Below are 16,246 nucleotides of genomic sequence, written 5' to 3'. Positions count from 1 at the left end.
TCAAGTGTAAAATGGGTATAATAGTGGCACCTTCTTTCCAGATCAAATGAAATCATATTTATAGAGTGTTTAGCCCAGTGCCTGGACCCCAGCAGGCACTATATAAATATTTTTTTTCAAAAAGAACCCATTTGAAGGGGCGATGCGACAAATATTCCTGTGATAAACAGATGGCCAGGCATTCAGGGCTCAGTTGATGGTCAGCTGAGGTCAAATGTGTTATTTAACTCACTCCATGTATACATGGACTCAGGTCTTCTGACTGCTCTATCCCCTACCTTACCGGCTGCCCTGCTGGTTTACATTGATCATAATCAGTATTTTTTATACCTACATATCTATACATATGTATTTAAGGAGAAAGTGTGGCCCAGCTCAGGTGCTGCCTCCTCCATGAGGCCTCCTCCACAGCCCCCATCCGGAGAGCCGGGCCTTTCCACCCTACTGCAACATGCACCCTCTGCTGCCCCGTCTCCCTCTGGTGCTCCTGTCTGGCCAGCAGCAGAGCGGACTGCCAAGCAAGGCCTCTCCAGTGAGGTCTTAACAAAGGAGGCCCATGCTAACAGATCCTCTTAATAATCAAGTATTGGTGAAAGAGCGAGGTAAGCTCCAGTTTCCTAGAATAATGGTCTTAACCAAGAGAGCTGTCCAGCAAGGGACCGTAAGCTTAGGAGGCACTGAGCTCTCTATCACTGGACCTGTCCAAACAGAGGCTGGATGATCACACAGCCTACTTCTGAAGAGATGTAAAATTTGTGTCATGGGAGAGGGGCTGAATAAGATCACCTCAAATATCTCTTCCATTTATTTGAGATTCTTTGTCCCTGAAATACTATGATTGTAAAAGGCCTTAATGTTGTCTAGAGTTCTAAGGCCTCTGATTATGAAATCTCTGAAGTTCCCTATGCCAATGGTTGTCAAGGTTGATGATCCCAAGATTCTCTGATTTTCTAAGTTGATTTTTCTAGGTTTTGAAGATTCTCCAAGTCTATCAGTCCACAGATCTCTGGGTCTTGAATTCTATGCCACCATAGTGGTGGGAGGGGAGACTGGAGGGCACATTACCTGTTTTGGGATAGCAGAGGTGGCAGGCCTGCTTGAAGAGGTGGGTAGAAGCCAGGGGGTTCTTGACGAGCAGGGCAGTATTGGGCATGGCTGACTCTTGCTGGGGCAGCAGGTCAGCCACCTTGGGCAGAGGGGAGTGACTTGTGCTACTGAGACTGGCCGGCTAGATACAGAGTGGAGAAGAAGAAGGTGAGTGCCTCCCCTTAGCCTTAACCTACCAGTCCAACTACAGACCTCCAGGGCCTTTGGATCCTTCTTCTCTCCCAGCATACATCAGGGAAACCCCAAACAATCCTATCTCTATTCCTAAATTTAGAAAGGACTGCAATCCAGTACCTGTGGACTCCCTGGTCTAGGGTTCTTTTTGTTAGGTACTGAGAAGAACCTTTCTCTAATAAGGAATCTCGCTCCTAGATAACCTTGGACCAGTGACTTGAGTTCCCCATCTGTGAAATGAGGGGATTAGGGTAAATGGTCCCTTAGGGCTCCAGCAGCTTGGGACTCTGCTCTCCTCTGGAACTTGGCAATGACTACCCCACCATGCAGTGGCTCTGACTTTTTTTTTCTACAGGACCATTCCTCCTTCCTACTCCAGCCCCTCTCACCCTGGGAAGGGAAAGACCCCTTAACAAAAACTTCCTCCCCCAAACCCCCGAGATGTTGCCAGGGGAGCATCACTCACTGCAGGGGGTGGCTTCTGGGTGTTGATCGGTGGTCGTCGGTCCTGAGAGGAGGTATCCTCTAGGTGGGAGGGAAGAGAAAGGGACATGACTTTTCCCTTGTAGGAGTGGTGGCTGAGGCAAAGTGTGGCATGTGGGCTACTCCCAGCTCATTTCTAACCCTATAACAAGTCCTTTGATGCCTCCCCCTAGTTCCCGAGAGGCCACACTCAGGTTCTGACATGTAAGGGAGAATATATGAGGGCAGAGGAGCCATGTTCGAATCCTTCCTCTGATGTTCACTGCCTGGTGAGTCTGGCAGGTCACTCTATGTTTGGGGATCTCCATTTCCACATCTATAAAATTAGGGGGCTGGATTTGATGGTCTCCAAGAATGTCAAATCTGAGCCTGGGATCCTGTCTTTTCTTCACATTGCTCTGCCACAGGGCACTCGAGCAGTCTGGCTGGATTCTTCATTAGTCTGAAAATTGGTCCCCCCCCCAAGTACACTTATGACTGGGCTTATTTTAAGGGGGTGGGCTATATTCAGACTGATAGGGAAACTAAAATGAAGGGTTGATCTTAGGGTTTATTGACTAAGTTCAGAATGAATTCTATCTGCTCTTGGATGAGTGGCATTTCCTTCTCGGCACTCTCAATCAACCAATCTACCAAGAAGCATTTATTCTCCACTTTGAGGTGGGCACATTGAGTATGGATTAAATTTGTTTTATTTTTATTTTATTTTATTTTTTTAGGTTTTTGCAAGGCAAATGGGATTAAGTGGCTTGCCCAAAGCCACACAGCTAGGTAATTATTAAGTGTCTGAGACCGGATTTGAACCCAGGTATTCCTGACTCCAAGGCCGGTGCTTTATCCACTATGCCACCTAGCCACCCCAGAGTATGGATTAAATTTGAAACAATCTCTCAAAAAAAAAGAAATTTTATTTCAGGGTCTTTCCTGCTCTTTAGGGTCATCACACACACACACACACACACACACACATAGACACAGACACACACACACAAAATGGTGGAAATGGGCAGAATGGGGTAAGGACCCTGCTCTGAAGGCCCATAAGACCTGGGTTCAAGTCCAAGTTTCAGCACTAATTCACTGTATGACCTTCCCTAATAATGGGCCTCAAGTTCCTTCCCCCCAAAATGAAGAGACTGGACTTGATGGTCTCCAAGTTGTTCCCCCCCAGTTCAGACCTTCCATGTTTCAGGAGCACTCACCTACTGTGAATGAATCAAGTGTGTCCAGGGAGCCCCTGGCAGGCCCAAAACTGTCCAGTGCTTCAAGGTGGGCATCTGTGTACGGAAGCAAGTCCAGAGGATCCAACGTGTCCAGTGAGGAAGCTGGGGAGTCAAAGGCTTCCAGCATGGAGGATGCCATCTTCTTGGTGGGGTCCATGACGAGGCCAAAGGATGCCGGGGGCAGTGGATTGGAGACAGGGATGGTGCCACCCACCACAGGGGGCAATAGGGGTGCCCCGCCTGGGAACACAGGGATCCGCTGGGGCATTTCACTGGGGACAGTAGCTGGAATGGAGCCTTGTACCATAGACTACAAAGAGATTGGCAAGAGGTAGAAGGAAAGAAGGTATGGGGCATGAGGAAGAAGAAGGGAGGGAGAAGCAGAGAGAAAAAGAAGAGGAAAGGAGAGAAAAGAGAATAGAGAAGGGGAATGAAAGAGAATGGGCAACAAGAGATAAAGGAAGGAGGTAACAAGAAATAGAGAATGAAGAGAAACAGGGGAAGGAAAAGGAAGAAGGGATTAAGAACAACAGGAGAGGGAGAAAGCAGAGAGGGAAATGAGAGAAGGAAAAGGGATTGGAAACAAAAGGGCAAAGAGAAAGTAGGGAAGAAGGAAAAGTGGAGGAACAAATAGATGGTTGAGTTCAAAGAGGCTTTAATTATTGATGTATTGTTATTAAATAAAAATAAATCATTATAATTATTCATCTAAATAGATGAGATTTCCTCTGACCCCCTGCTCTTTCCTCCAGCACCTACTTTTGACCAAAAGCCAGGAGACTGGGGCATGGATTCCAACTACTCCACTGATAAGGGATATTATCAAATGAGTCACTTTTCCTCTCTAGGCTTTAGTTTCTCAAGGGGAGATTAATGAGATAATAGAAGGAGTATAGGCTGAAAGCAAAATAGATCATCGACTTAATTTTTGTGATTTTTCCACCCTATTTTTGTGTAAGGGGCTATAGGTGAAGCCAAGCAGACCCCAGTCCTGAGAGACACAGAGGGGATCCCTAGCATCCCCTGGTGGGCAGCGTTGGTGAGTTGGCAAGTCTCACCAATGAATCCAGGAGGGAGTCCAGTTCTGGCCCAAAGACATCTCCATCAGAGAAGTCCTCCATGTTTTCAGGTCCAGTCCCATCCGGAGGGGCCAGCAGGTCAGTGGTGGGAGGGAAGAGGGCTGTGGTGGAAACCTTGGCCTCAGGGTCAGAAAGGAGGGTGATCTCACAACCGGGGATAGAGGTGGTAGTTGGGGCTGTGAGACATCGAAGGTCCACGGAGCAATCTGAGGAAGAGGAAGACAGAGAGAAACTCAGAAGCTTCTGGGGGAGGGCTTAGAAAATTCACTTCAGCAAGCATTTATTAATCACCTGCCTTGTGTGTGTGGTAGTGGGGGGTGGGGAGATGAAGAGACAGAGACAAACTTTGCCTTCAACTTCCTTACATTCTATGGGGAGGATGCAGAATGTTTCACCATTCTGGGCTGCTCCCCAAACTGGCCCTTATAATGAAGACTTGGGTCTGGTAAGGGGGCTGCTAGTGTGAGTTCTAGAGGTCCCTGAGGCTTCTACTTGGAATACTGTGGCATCAAGCCCCCACCGGTGTGTTTCCCCCACTGGTGTGTTTCTCATTAACAATCAGTCAGTAGATATAAATAGTTCTTAGAAAAGGCATTTACTAGAATAGTAAAGTAAAAAGAGGAAAAACAGCCTAGAGACAAGTTACTTAAAACCTGGATAGACCCATCACATTTTTGCTCATCCAATGAGCTGGCATCCTTTGGTTTGGTCAGATCAGGGTGTAGAGAAAATCAGGTAAAGGACAAATCTCTACAGCTGGCTTCAGACTAGGTTATGACTCTGTGATTCCAATCCTGGTCTTCTGGGTTGGGGGACTGGTCAAAGATCAACTCCCTCATGGAGCACAGTTAGAACAAAGTAGTTTCATGTGAGGAGAGTGAGGGGTGGGATCAGAGAAAGTTTCCTGTGGAACCAGGCTTTGAAGGGAGCTTGGGATTTGAAGCTGTCAGGGGGAGGAAGGAAACAAGAAGTGGCATGGGGAATTGATGAGATTGGCTAAAACTTGGGGGTAAAAAGGAAGGGAATGGGAAACTGGGCAAGAAAAAAAAAAGAGTAGAACCAGATTGTGAAGGATTTTAAATGTCACAAAGGAGCATTTTGACTAGAGCCTGGAGACAAGAGGGAAGCTTCTTCAAGAACAGAGTGAATGGTCCACCTGGAGCTGTCACAGGGTGACAGTTGGTGGGAGATGGACCGTGGGGAGGCTGTCCAGGAGAGAAGGAATGAGGTAGTGTGGACTGAACCATGGTGATGAGTGTGAGATGGAAGGAGAAGAGCGTCAATAAGACTGGCACTGGGTCAAATGGGGGTGGGGGTGGGGAAATGGGAGAAGGGAGGAAGGACCCTGAAGATTCAAGCCTGGGAAGCCCTTTCTACTACCCCTAGCAAACAATGGCTTTCCTCTTAGGACCTCACAGAGTATATTTTTTGGTACATAAGTCTTCCTATGAATTAACAATATTATTTTTATCGATTGGTTACTGAGCTCTGTGCCAACCCCACGGTGGATCTGGGTAAGTTCCAGGAAGACGCACCGGGACCACAGCTTTCCTAAAATTTACATCTTCCTCCGTGTCTAGGAGAGGACTGTGAACTCATCGAGAGTTCCTTAATAAGTATTTGGGGAGTAAATGAAGACCAAGTGGCCAGGGGATTAATATTCTGATTTTTCTACCTTTGAGGATGTAGGGGAAACATTCTGTCAGAATATCCTCAGTTCTCTGCTTAATCAATAGTCTCTTTAAAATGTTTTATTGATACTGTTACTTCCTAGTGACTCCTTCCCAAAGATGCTGTTCAGTTGTTACTGTCTCTTCTGAGCCTGGGGAATCTACTGTCCCTGGCATTTTCTTGGCAAAAATACCAGAATGGTTTGTCATTTCCTTCTCCAGTGGATTAAGGCAAGCAGAGGGAAGTGACTTGTCCAGGGTCACACAGCTAGTGAGTATCTGAGGCCAGCTATGACCTTAGGTCTTCCGGACTCCAGGCCTATTTCTCCATCTACTGAGCCATCCAGGTGCTTCCTACCTCCTAGCTGATAGAACCCCTTCCTTGCAAAACACTAGCCATGAGAAACAAGGTATGCCTCATTCTCCACCTGGAGCCCACCACTTCCATGAGAGGCAGAACACGGAATGGCTCTTCTCCTAGGCGTCATTCTCTGCTGATCGTCTGAGCTCTTTTCCCTTTTTTGCTGTCTCACTTCCTTTCCTAGGGTGAGGCAGACCAGCCTGGGCAAGCAGAGGGGGTGGAAGGAGAGCCAGGAGACTAGCAAGTAGGAATAAGGCTTGTCTTTCCTCTTCCATGACGCTGATCTGATCCAGTACCAGGGGGCAAGACTAAGGCTAGGAGAGTCAGGGTGGTGGGGCTTCTGGGTACTGGGACAAGACCCAAGGATGGTCACTGGAGTCACGTCATCTCCAGTGAGGGAGGTCTCCAGCCTGGGACTCTGTCCTCAAAGGGATACACAATGTGCTCTACAAATTTCCAGATGATGCCCAAGCCATGGAGGAACATTAGTGGGCTGTGCAACCCAAGGAAGGTCTCAAACTAAAATCACAGGTCAGATATAAGACTTAGAGCCTCTCTGTCTGCTGGCACAGTACTGTGTGGTATACAGTAAGTGCTTAATAATTGCTTGTTACATCGACAGAGGGCTTGTTCTCTCTATATATGTGGGCATACACATGTGTTTATAAAATTCATTCGAGCTTAACCTGTGTGAGGTAGATGCTATCATCATCTATACTGGCAGGTAAGGAAATGGAGGCCTAGAGAGATGACGTGATTTGCCCAGGGACTAGAAAGTATGAGGCAGGATTTGAACTCAGGCTTGTTCTTATTCCAAATCTAGCTTTCTATCTGCTTGACCACCTAGCTGGGTATCAGGATGGAGTTCTGGATTAAGAAGACAGGGAGGGATGGCAAGGTCTCCTTCCCCCCAGGGGAAACTGAGGACCACTAAAGATCGAGTCGCTTCCTGAAATCAACCCCAGGTTCTAGGTTTCCTGAGTGTGGGACCCTCGCCAAGGGCAGGCTCTCAAATCTTGGGTCTATTTCTCAAGGCCTCTCCCTCTGGACCTTCCTGCTCCTGAGGCAGGATAGCCCCCACCCCCCCCAGCCACCCCCCCATTCATTTCCCAGACAAGGATGAGGACTCTACCTGTTTCGATATCATCTATAGAACCAAGTCCATTGGATGTTCCCTGTGGAGAGAAAGAGGAGACTGTGACATCAGGAGAGAAGGGGGCGGCCACAAATCACCTTTCATCTGCTCTGTCAGTGACATCTCCCGCACGGCTGAATGGCAGCCCCACCGGAACACAAGTCACCGAGGGCAGCGGTTATTTTTGTCCTTCTTTGCGTCTGTGCTTAGAGCATCAGCTGGTGCCTAGCAAGGGTCTAATTGTTGATTAATACAGGGAAAGGGGGAATGGGGAGCTCTTGTGCTCCCTCATGCTCGGGGATCTCCTAGGATGCCCCCCATCTCCCCGTTTCACACAGGAGCTGGCCAGCTTTCTTTCCCTTATACAAAGAGGTCAAGTTTGAACTGTGTGTGTGTGTGTGTGTTGTGTGTAGATGAGTGTGTGACATGTGTAAGTGTGTGTTTGGTGTGTGTGTGTGTGTATGTGTCTGTGCAGTGTGTGTCTGAGTGGGTGTGCATGTGTACACACAACCCTGTTGGTGAGCAGTCATCAAAAGTTGGTGCAACGAGGCCAGGCAGCCTTGGAAGCTTTGGATGGCAAGACCCAAGGATGGTCACTGGAGGAGCGTCATTGTCGTCTCCACTGAGGGAGGCCTCCGGCCTGGGACTCTGTCCTCAAAGGGATAGACGATGTGCTTAACAAATTTCCAGATGACAGCCAAGCCATGGGGGAACACTAGCGGACTGTGCAACCCATCAAAGATCTCAAACTAAAACCAAGAGCCAAATCTAGGGCAAAACAAATTGTAATTGAAAAACAAAAGTCTTGGGGTGAATAGGTGGTGCAGTGGGTAGAGCACCAGCCCTGGAGTCAGGAGTACCTGAGTTCAAATCTGGCCTCAGACACTTAATAATTTCCTAGCTGTGTGGCCTTGGATAAGTCCTTAACCCCACTGCCTTGTAAAAAAAAAAAAAAGAGTACAATCTATGCACTGCTGCTTCCTTGGGGGTTTCAGTAGACCTCAACCTTTGCCAAGCAGCCCAAACCTTGGGCTCATTTGCTGGTTCTGGGTTTAAGCTCAACCACTGCAGGAGACCACAACCATCCGGAACTATGTAAGACAGTACCTAAGGCACTGACAAGTGTGATGACTTGCTCAAGGTCTCCCACTAGGTCAGATCAGTGGGAGGACTGGAAGCCAGTACACCCCTTCGCCCTTCTACCTTGATCTTCAGGTACATAAAGATAAGTCGGGAGTATAGTAGGAGATGGGGTGTTGTGCTGACGCCTACCCAGGTCAGGTCACTTCTGGCTCCTAGGGAGCACAGTGCCCGCCTGGCACCCAGTTGACTAGCTGTGCGTTCCTTCTGGATACCACATTTTAGGAAGGATCTGGAAGAGATCCAGAGGAAGGGCAGGTAGGAGGAGAAAGAAAAGACAGATTGTAGGAATCAGGTATTCAGCCAGGATAGAAGATGGCTTGTATTTGAGGGGCATCTAAGGGAGAATGGCAGCCCTGTCTCCCTGACTCCAGAGGGCAGAACAAGGAGCAGCGGAGGGAGAAAGAAGCTGAGAAACATACAAATTTTACATCAAGGTAAATGATAAACTTCCTAGCAACGTTGTTCAGTTCTCTGCGTCTGATTCTCCATGACTCTATTTGGGGTTTTCTTACCAGAGGTACTGGAGAGGTCGGCCATTTCTTTCTCCAGCTCATTTTACAGATGAAGAAACTGAGGCAAATAAGGTGAAGTGACTTGCCCAGGGTCACAAGCTAGTAAGTGTCTGAGGCTGGATCTGAACTTGGGATGGCCCCCAAGCCCAGCACTCATCCAGTGAACCATCCTGTTGCCCTCCTACCTGCCAGGTGTTCAAAAGTGGGGTGGATCATCTCCAAGAGCAGTGACTCCTCCATCACTGGAGGGCCCAAGTACAGCATGGATGGGGATTGGTCAGGGATGTTTGGGTCTGGATTAGACTCAATGGCTCCAGAAGTCTGGAGTTCTGGATAGGAAACTAGGTGGTTAACTTCCAGCTAGTTCCGCTCAGTCCCAGGTTGGGTGTGAATCCCAGTTTAGGGCAGATAAACAGATTAACAGAGTCAGAATGAATGTAATTAGAAAGGAGGAAGCTTCTGGTTCAAGGCTTTAAAGAATCTTATATAATATGTTTACTCTCAACTACACCCTTCACTCCGGACTCCACCCTGGCCAACCCTGAACCAGACTCATTCCTCCATTGTCTTTCCTCCCCAAACCTGCTTCAAACTTCCCCCATCCGGTTGGTGCCCCATCCTCGAGCCTTCCAGGCTCCCAGGATCCTAACCTCAGCACAAACCCGGATCCCCTCTCCTTCAGCCCACACCAACAAACAAGTGCCAGATCTCACTCCTACCTCCTCAGAACCTCACCCCTTTGGGGGGAGCAAGAGGGGCAGCTGGGGTGCCATAGGGTACAGAGGGCCAGACTTGAAGTCAAGACCTTAATTCAATTATGCCTTGGAGACTTCCTAATTGTGTGACCCTGGACAAGTCATTTCATCTGGTTTCCTTCAAGTTTTCTCATCTGTCCATGAGTTAGAGAAGGAAACAGTCAACCCTCCAGTGTTTCTGCCAAGAGAACCCTAACGGGGTCACAAAGAGCTGGACGGGAATGAACAACTTGGGGAAACTCTCTTCTGATAGGGGTAGAACTGGCAGCCTCAAGGGAGGATTCTCTCTCTCCCCCCCTTCCTTCTCTCTGTGTGTCTCTCTCCCCCTCCCTCCTGTCTGTCTCCATCTCTTTTTGTGTCTCTCCTCTCTCTCCCTTCTCTCTCTCTCTCTCTCTCTCTCTCTCTCTCTCTCTCTCTCTCTCTCTCTTTTCTTCTCTCTGTCTCCATCTCTCTCTGTGTCTCTCCCTCTCTCTCCCCCTCTCTCCTCTGTCTCTGTCTCCCCACCCCACTCACCCCACCCCTTCCTGTACGGTCCCAGGGAGAAGAATTAGAAGTATCAGGAGGAATCAGAAGCAGGTAGATTTTGCCTTATCGTATCTTTTCTTTTTTTTTGGGGGGGGGGAAGACCTCTATAATTCCCTCCTACAGGGAATGCCTGAGGTGGAAACTTCCTTCACTGAGGCAACTCCCAGCTCCTCCTTCACAGAAAGGCAGGATTTGAATTTGGTCCTACTGGAGCCCAAGGGGAGCACCATTAAGGCTGAAGCCTGGACAGTGATCCCGAGGCCCAGCTGGCGCCCTCTGGCGGCCACTCGCTCCCTGTCCCCATTCTGCTGAAGAGAAAGCAGACATTTAGAAGGAAAAGGACGTTGTCCGTGATCCCCCAGCCGAGACCATCTCATTCCAAGCTAATTCACCCAAGAGACTTCTTTCACCTTCTCAAAGGGATGGCTGCCTACAGTTCCCTGGGGAAGAGATCTTCTCATCAAACCGGACGACCACCCACAGTCACCCAGCTAGAATTTCTTCAAGTGGCTCCTAAGGGGGTTCTTGCTCAAGGATGGACTGGATCCCTAAGGACCTCTTCTGGTCAGCCTCCCGGAGATGCCAAGCTCATCATCTACACTGGCCGTTAATTCAAATGACAATCATTACCAGGCCCACCACTGTCTACAGATTGTATTTCCATATCATTGCTTTGCTTTTATGCATTTAACAATAATTTTGTTGGTCGGTTGTTCAGCCATGTCCAATTGCACACGACCCCCTGGATCCTGGCACACCAGGTCCTTCTATCCTCCATTATCTTCCAATGTCTGTCCAAGCTTACGCTCATTGTTTCCATGACACCATCCCAGCTCATCCTCTACCCTCCCCTTCTCCTTTTGCCATGAATATTTCCAACTCTGCAGTTTTTCCCAAAGAGTCCTATCTTTTCATTATGTGGCCAGAGGATTTAAGTTTCCCTATTATTATGTTATAAAAATTTTTCCACATCATAATTATATTTCATAATTCCATATGATAATATAATAATTATAATCTGTCTTCTTTCAACTGACAAGGCCAATATTATTGATAATTATTCCTCCTGCCCCCAGCTGTTAGTTCTCGCCCTCCTGAAATGATAATGTAATGAGTTTGGTTTAACTTTTATGAATTCAGAGAAGTGGAAGGCATTGCCTCAAGGTTAGAGTTCTCCATTGCTAGAGGTCTCCAAATGAAGACTGGATAGGGACCATTTGATGGGGAGAAACTGGTCTTTCAGAGCAGATTCCTATTCAGCTGTGGGCTCAGTTGGCATGGGTTCATTGTCTCCAACTCTGACATTCTATGATTTTCAGTAATCCACATTAGATCTGGAATTTAAATAACAAAGCTGCAAATTTAGAATTTTCTCATACAGGAAATAGGGAGCCAAGGAAATTTCTTGAGTGTGGTAGTGACCTGATTAGACCTGTACATGAGGAGGATGATAGATTGGGAAAGAGGGACTGGAGACAATCCAGGCAAGTGGTGTAAACTGGGGTGGCCTTGTAAATTGAAAGACAGTTGAAGGGGAAAGGGTCCTAGACATTATGTTGACAGGGACCCTAGAGAGCTCCTAATTCAACCCCTTCATTTTACAGATGAGGACATTGAGGTCCAAGGAGAAGTGACTTGCTCAAGGTCACCCAAATAATGAGAGAGCTGGATTTGGACACCAAAGCTGGACCCCTTTCCACTATACCATGATAGTAGGAGTTAGCTGGGTGACTCAGTGATTCCATTGGGCCCGCAGTTAGGAAGACCTGAGTTCAAATCTAGCCTCAGACACTTACTAGTTCTGTGACCTTGGGAAAGTCACTTAACCTCTGTTGGCCTTACTCTGCTGGAGAAGGAATCTTTGCCAAGAAAACCCTATGGACAATATGGTCCACAGGGTCACAAAGAGCCAGACACACCTGAACAACCACAAGAAGCCACAAGTCTCAGCAAGTGGCAGGGGGTAGTTGGGTGGCAACAATCTAGTAAGAACTTACTATGAGCCAGGTCTTGGGCTGCGTTCTGGGAAAATCTCCCAGGTTTTAAGTTGGGCAACTGGAAAAATGGTCAGGTCATCCGCAGGACCAATGAAAGGAGGGAAGATAAGAACGGCGGCAGCACAGGGCCAGTGAGCTGGCTCTAGATGCCATCTGATGCAACTGGAGAAATGAGGATGAGGGAAGGGGAGCCAGGGGTATAGTGGGGGTACCCCTGTATTGAGTGCCAGAATGGATGATATTCACAAAGAGGAAAGATGCGGAGAGAGGAGCAGGGCAAGGTGATAGCTCTGAGCTCACATGCAGACACACACACACACACACACACACACAAAGACACTTGGGGGGAAGGAAAAGGAAGATGTAGAGTCTGAGATGACAGGCTAGAGGCAAGTCATGAGAGAACCTCACAGCAGCCAAAGGCCGCTTCAGATAGTCTTGTTACCAGGTTCCAAGTGCAGCTGCTCGAAGTTCATATATTTCCTGTTCTTAGCTCCCTCCCAGCCCTGACACCCCCTGTTCTAAGGCTCCTCCCAGCCCTGACATCCCCTGTTCTAAGCTCCCTCCCAGCCCTGACATCCCCTGTTCTAAGCTCCCTCCCAGCTGGAATAGTCTATGTTCAACGTTCTAGGATCATTTCTATGAAGAATGACCACTGAGAGCTAGACAAAGGGAGCCCCTGTGACTCCTGCAGTGAGTCCCCAGGAAAGCTTTGGGCAAAACCTTGAATGGCAACAATATTCTCAGAACTCTGGGGTTCTAACATCTCTGACCAGGTTGGGGGGGGGCAAGCATTATTATCTTCATTTTAGAGGAGAGGTAACTGAGGCTCAGAGGGGGAAATGACTTGAATCTAGATCTCATTTCCACTAATGATGATGTTTGTCCTTCATTCTCCAAGAAAATCAGGACATCTGGGAGGTGATGCCATAACAAGCATATGGGTTGGATTTGGGTGAGGGGGGCGGTGCTAAGTCACCAGCCTCACTTTATCCACTAGGACCATCTGGGTCCAGTGGTCAGACTGGAGATGCCCTGGATGTGAGGCCATCAGGGTGAAGTGACATGCCCAAGGTCACACAGCTAGTGTCTGAAGCCACATTCGAACGCCTGTCCTCCTGACTCTAAGGCCAGACAGAGTTCTATTCACTGCCCCACCTGGCTGCTTGTCAAGTAGAGGGAATGAGAAGGAGCTGGTCAGCATGGTGCCCAAACCCTGGGAGGAAACACCATCCACTTTCTTTTTTGAGACTGGACAATGAGGGGGGCCCAAGGAAGGTGCACACCTGGAAGCAAAGGGGCCCACCTACCTGATCTGCTAAGGGAGACGAGGTGCCATTACTGAGCAGCGAGAAGGTTTCCAATTCCTGTGTATGAGAGAGAGAGAGAGGGAGAGATGAGGATTATGGACAATATGCCCATGAAATCATTTGGTCTGCACTGCCAAGACAACCACAGGCAGGACTCAAAATTCAATAAATCTTGGAGCTTTTAGGGAGGAATTAAAGATCTGTCAGAATCGCAGGCCCGTTTTTAAGCTGATCACTGTGTGTGGCTCATGAATGACTTCTAAATCTCCCAGTGGCCCCATCACTCCCGAGAGCTCCAGGGCGCTCCCCTACACAGAATCTAGTGCCTCCTGATGCGTCCAGCCCCACATCTCCCAGCACACGCATCCATCCTCCTGAATCCTAAAGAATTCATTTCCATTCTACCCTCCCAGGAGCCCTGCCTCCCTCCCCCCACCCCCAGCCCACTGTACAGTCCAGAACCTTCTTGAAAGATCCTTTGTCATGTTATTCTACAGCGGGCGAAGCACTAGGCCACCCTGGCTGCCCACTGGCTGTCACAGCCGCTGCCCTTTCTCATGCCCAGAACCCAGCCTCTCCTCCACCAGGGTTCCTCCTGGGCCCCCAGCTCCCTCTATGGACTAGCTTCCCTCCTTAGAACAGAAGTTCTGTGAGGGCAGGATATCTGTCTGTATTTGTAGAGGACCAGTCTGTGGGTCATGACGACCATGCCCAGGTCTCTCTTGTCCCTTGGACAAGATAATACTGGCTGTTCCTGGTACAGGCCAAGGCCACTGTGGTTCATGCAATTCAGGAAATCAGATCTGAAGCCAGGGAGGTGCTGGGGAGTGGGAGATAGACACTGCAAAGGAGGAAAGCAGGGCCCAAGGTCCCTCAAGTGTCCCAGGGGGATTTGAACTCCATTCTCCTGGTGTCAGAGCTGACACTTTGCTCCACTTTCATGCCCCCTTCCCCCCCGCCTATTTCTTAGGAAAGTTCCAAGTTTGGCTTTAGGAGACATGCTACCTGGAAGGGGGCCTTACAGGCTTTCTCTAAAGGATTTCTAAACCAATCACAACCTGGCAGGTTTATATATTAAAAGGTGAAAAGGCCAAAGGAAAAAAAAAGTAATACTAGTCTATGCAAAGGCAATGGCCCTTATTCAGCCATGAACCCAAATTGCCCAGGATGGGTCATTTGACTGTGGCAAGGGATGCTTAATGAAACGTGGGAGGGGTCCCTGGGCAACCCTGCCAATGGTCTAGAGGACCAAGGCGGACCTAGGAGCACAAAAAAAAAAGGCCCACCTTCCTCCATATCCATGTGGGTCGGGGCTCAGGGACCCAGGGTCATAGGTCACGAATTTCCAGGGGAAGGGACCTGGAGCCCAGCTAGACAAAGGGGAAGTGGCATAGCCAAGGTCACACAGGTAAATGGGGCAGAGGAGAGTCAGGCAACAAGAACCCCAAGAATGGCCAAAGCCTTCTCTGCCTCAAGCTCCTGTCGTCCCCCTTGTCTCACCTGCTGGGCTGCTCAGAATCTGTCTGGTCATGGACCTTTCCTGGGTCCCCAACAATCCCAGCACCTGCCCCAGACTGAGGAAAATCCAGAGGGATCTCACGCATTTGCCCCTCAGAAGTGACTTGGGGGCAGATGCTCAAAGATTCTCTGCAATCTGCCCATCTCCACCCTGATGACTTCAGGAATCATGCAGCCAGACTAGGAGCCAGCCTCCCAGGAAGGAGAGGCTGGGGGGCCCTTCCCAACCACTCCCACCTCCACCCCCTAGGAACCAAGGCCCCCTGCCCACCTGAGGTCTCTTGTATGCTTTTCGGCAAGGCAGCCTCAACTTCTGGGCCAGCTCCCGACTGAGTTGAGTGACACTTTCATCCTGGGGAAGGGAAGGAAATGTTAAACAAGAGGGAGAAAAAAGTGGGGTGCTTGGTCCCCAAGAGGAACGGAAATGATGACATCTGGATCCCCTCCCTTGTCCCCTTCACCTCACCAATTATTTCCTCCCTGTCTGAAGTCTCTCTAAGTGGAGTGTGCTGGTGCCAGCTCCTACCAGCTTGTGAGAGCTGATTGTTAAATGTTCACTAGGAATGCACACCTCAGAAACCAGCCTGCCCTAACAAATCAGCATTTAGGCTATTGTTTGTTGCTCTCTGGGGTTAAGGGAGGGAGAAATGTGGATAATGCAGATGAAATTTCAAAGTGGGCCCTGAATTTTGGAGAGCTGGTTGTTAAACATTCATCAGCACACACACAAGCATCAGGTGGATGGAATTAAGGGCTTTTGTAAGGTTAAAAAAAAGTTTGTCCCCCCCCACCAAGGGCTGACTTCCCTGTCTCTGCTGCCTCCATGAGAGGCCGAGGGTCCTGAACTGGGCCCCAGCTCCCAGGAGCCACTGCCTACCCCTCTCCCCTGCCCCTGGGGCCTATGCCTGCCAGAAGAGAAGCTCCTCAAGGGCAGAGACATCCTCAGAACCTGGCCCGATAAATCCTTGATAAGTGATAGACTAGTGGGGGGAGCTAAAAATCAATCCAGTGACCTCCCTGGCTCTTCCCAGCTACAGGATTGGTTATGAGTTTTAGCTGTCTTTATCCCTGCCAGAAGAGAGGTGGCCCGAAAAGGGAGGCATGGGAAAAGCCCAGCCCAGCCTATCAGGTCATGGTGAGTGGAGTAAAGAGGGGGTCCGTTCCAAACTGTGCCACTTAGTCGATGCCATGTGGCCTTTACTTCCCTGGGCTTCGGGCTCCTTCTCTGTAAAATGAGAGGATCAGAAAGCATGA

The 16,246-nt window shown here is 49.0% G+C and overlaps 1 protein-coding gene across 1 annotated transcript in view; it reads right to left on the bottom strand.

Moving 5' to 3' along the window:
* The window catches only part of ZC3H7B (zinc finger CCCH-type containing 7B), an 87,669-nt gene that overhangs the window by 32,195 nt on the left and 39,228 nt on the right, over positions 1 to 16,246 (bottom strand). The window contains exons 6-12 of the mRNA XM_074227023.1: positions 15,264 to 15,344; positions 13,475 to 13,531; positions 7,230 to 7,272; positions 4,046 to 4,272; positions 2,967 to 3,297; positions 1,748 to 1,806; positions 1,066 to 1,228 (exon numbers count right to left, since the gene is read on the bottom strand). Of these exons, the coding sequence (XP_074083124.1) occupies positions 1,066 to 1,228; positions 1,748 to 1,806; positions 2,967 to 3,297; positions 4,046 to 4,272; positions 7,230 to 7,272; positions 13,475 to 13,531; positions 15,264 to 15,344 (961 nt within the window). The remainder of the gene's footprint in view (positions 1 to 1,065; positions 1,229 to 1,747; positions 1,807 to 2,966; positions 3,298 to 4,045; positions 4,273 to 7,229; positions 7,273 to 13,474; positions 13,532 to 15,263; positions 15,345 to 16,246) is intronic.

Source organism: Macrotis lagotis, chromosome 2, assembly GCF_037893015.1.
Source record: "Macrotis lagotis isolate mMagLag1 chromosome 2, bilby.v1.9.chrom.fasta, whole genome shotgun sequence".
NCBI classification, from domain to species: Eukaryota; Metazoa; Chordata; class Mammalia; order Peramelemorphia; family Peramelidae; genus Macrotis; species Macrotis lagotis.
This window is presented reverse-complemented; position numbering and strand designations above follow the sequence as displayed.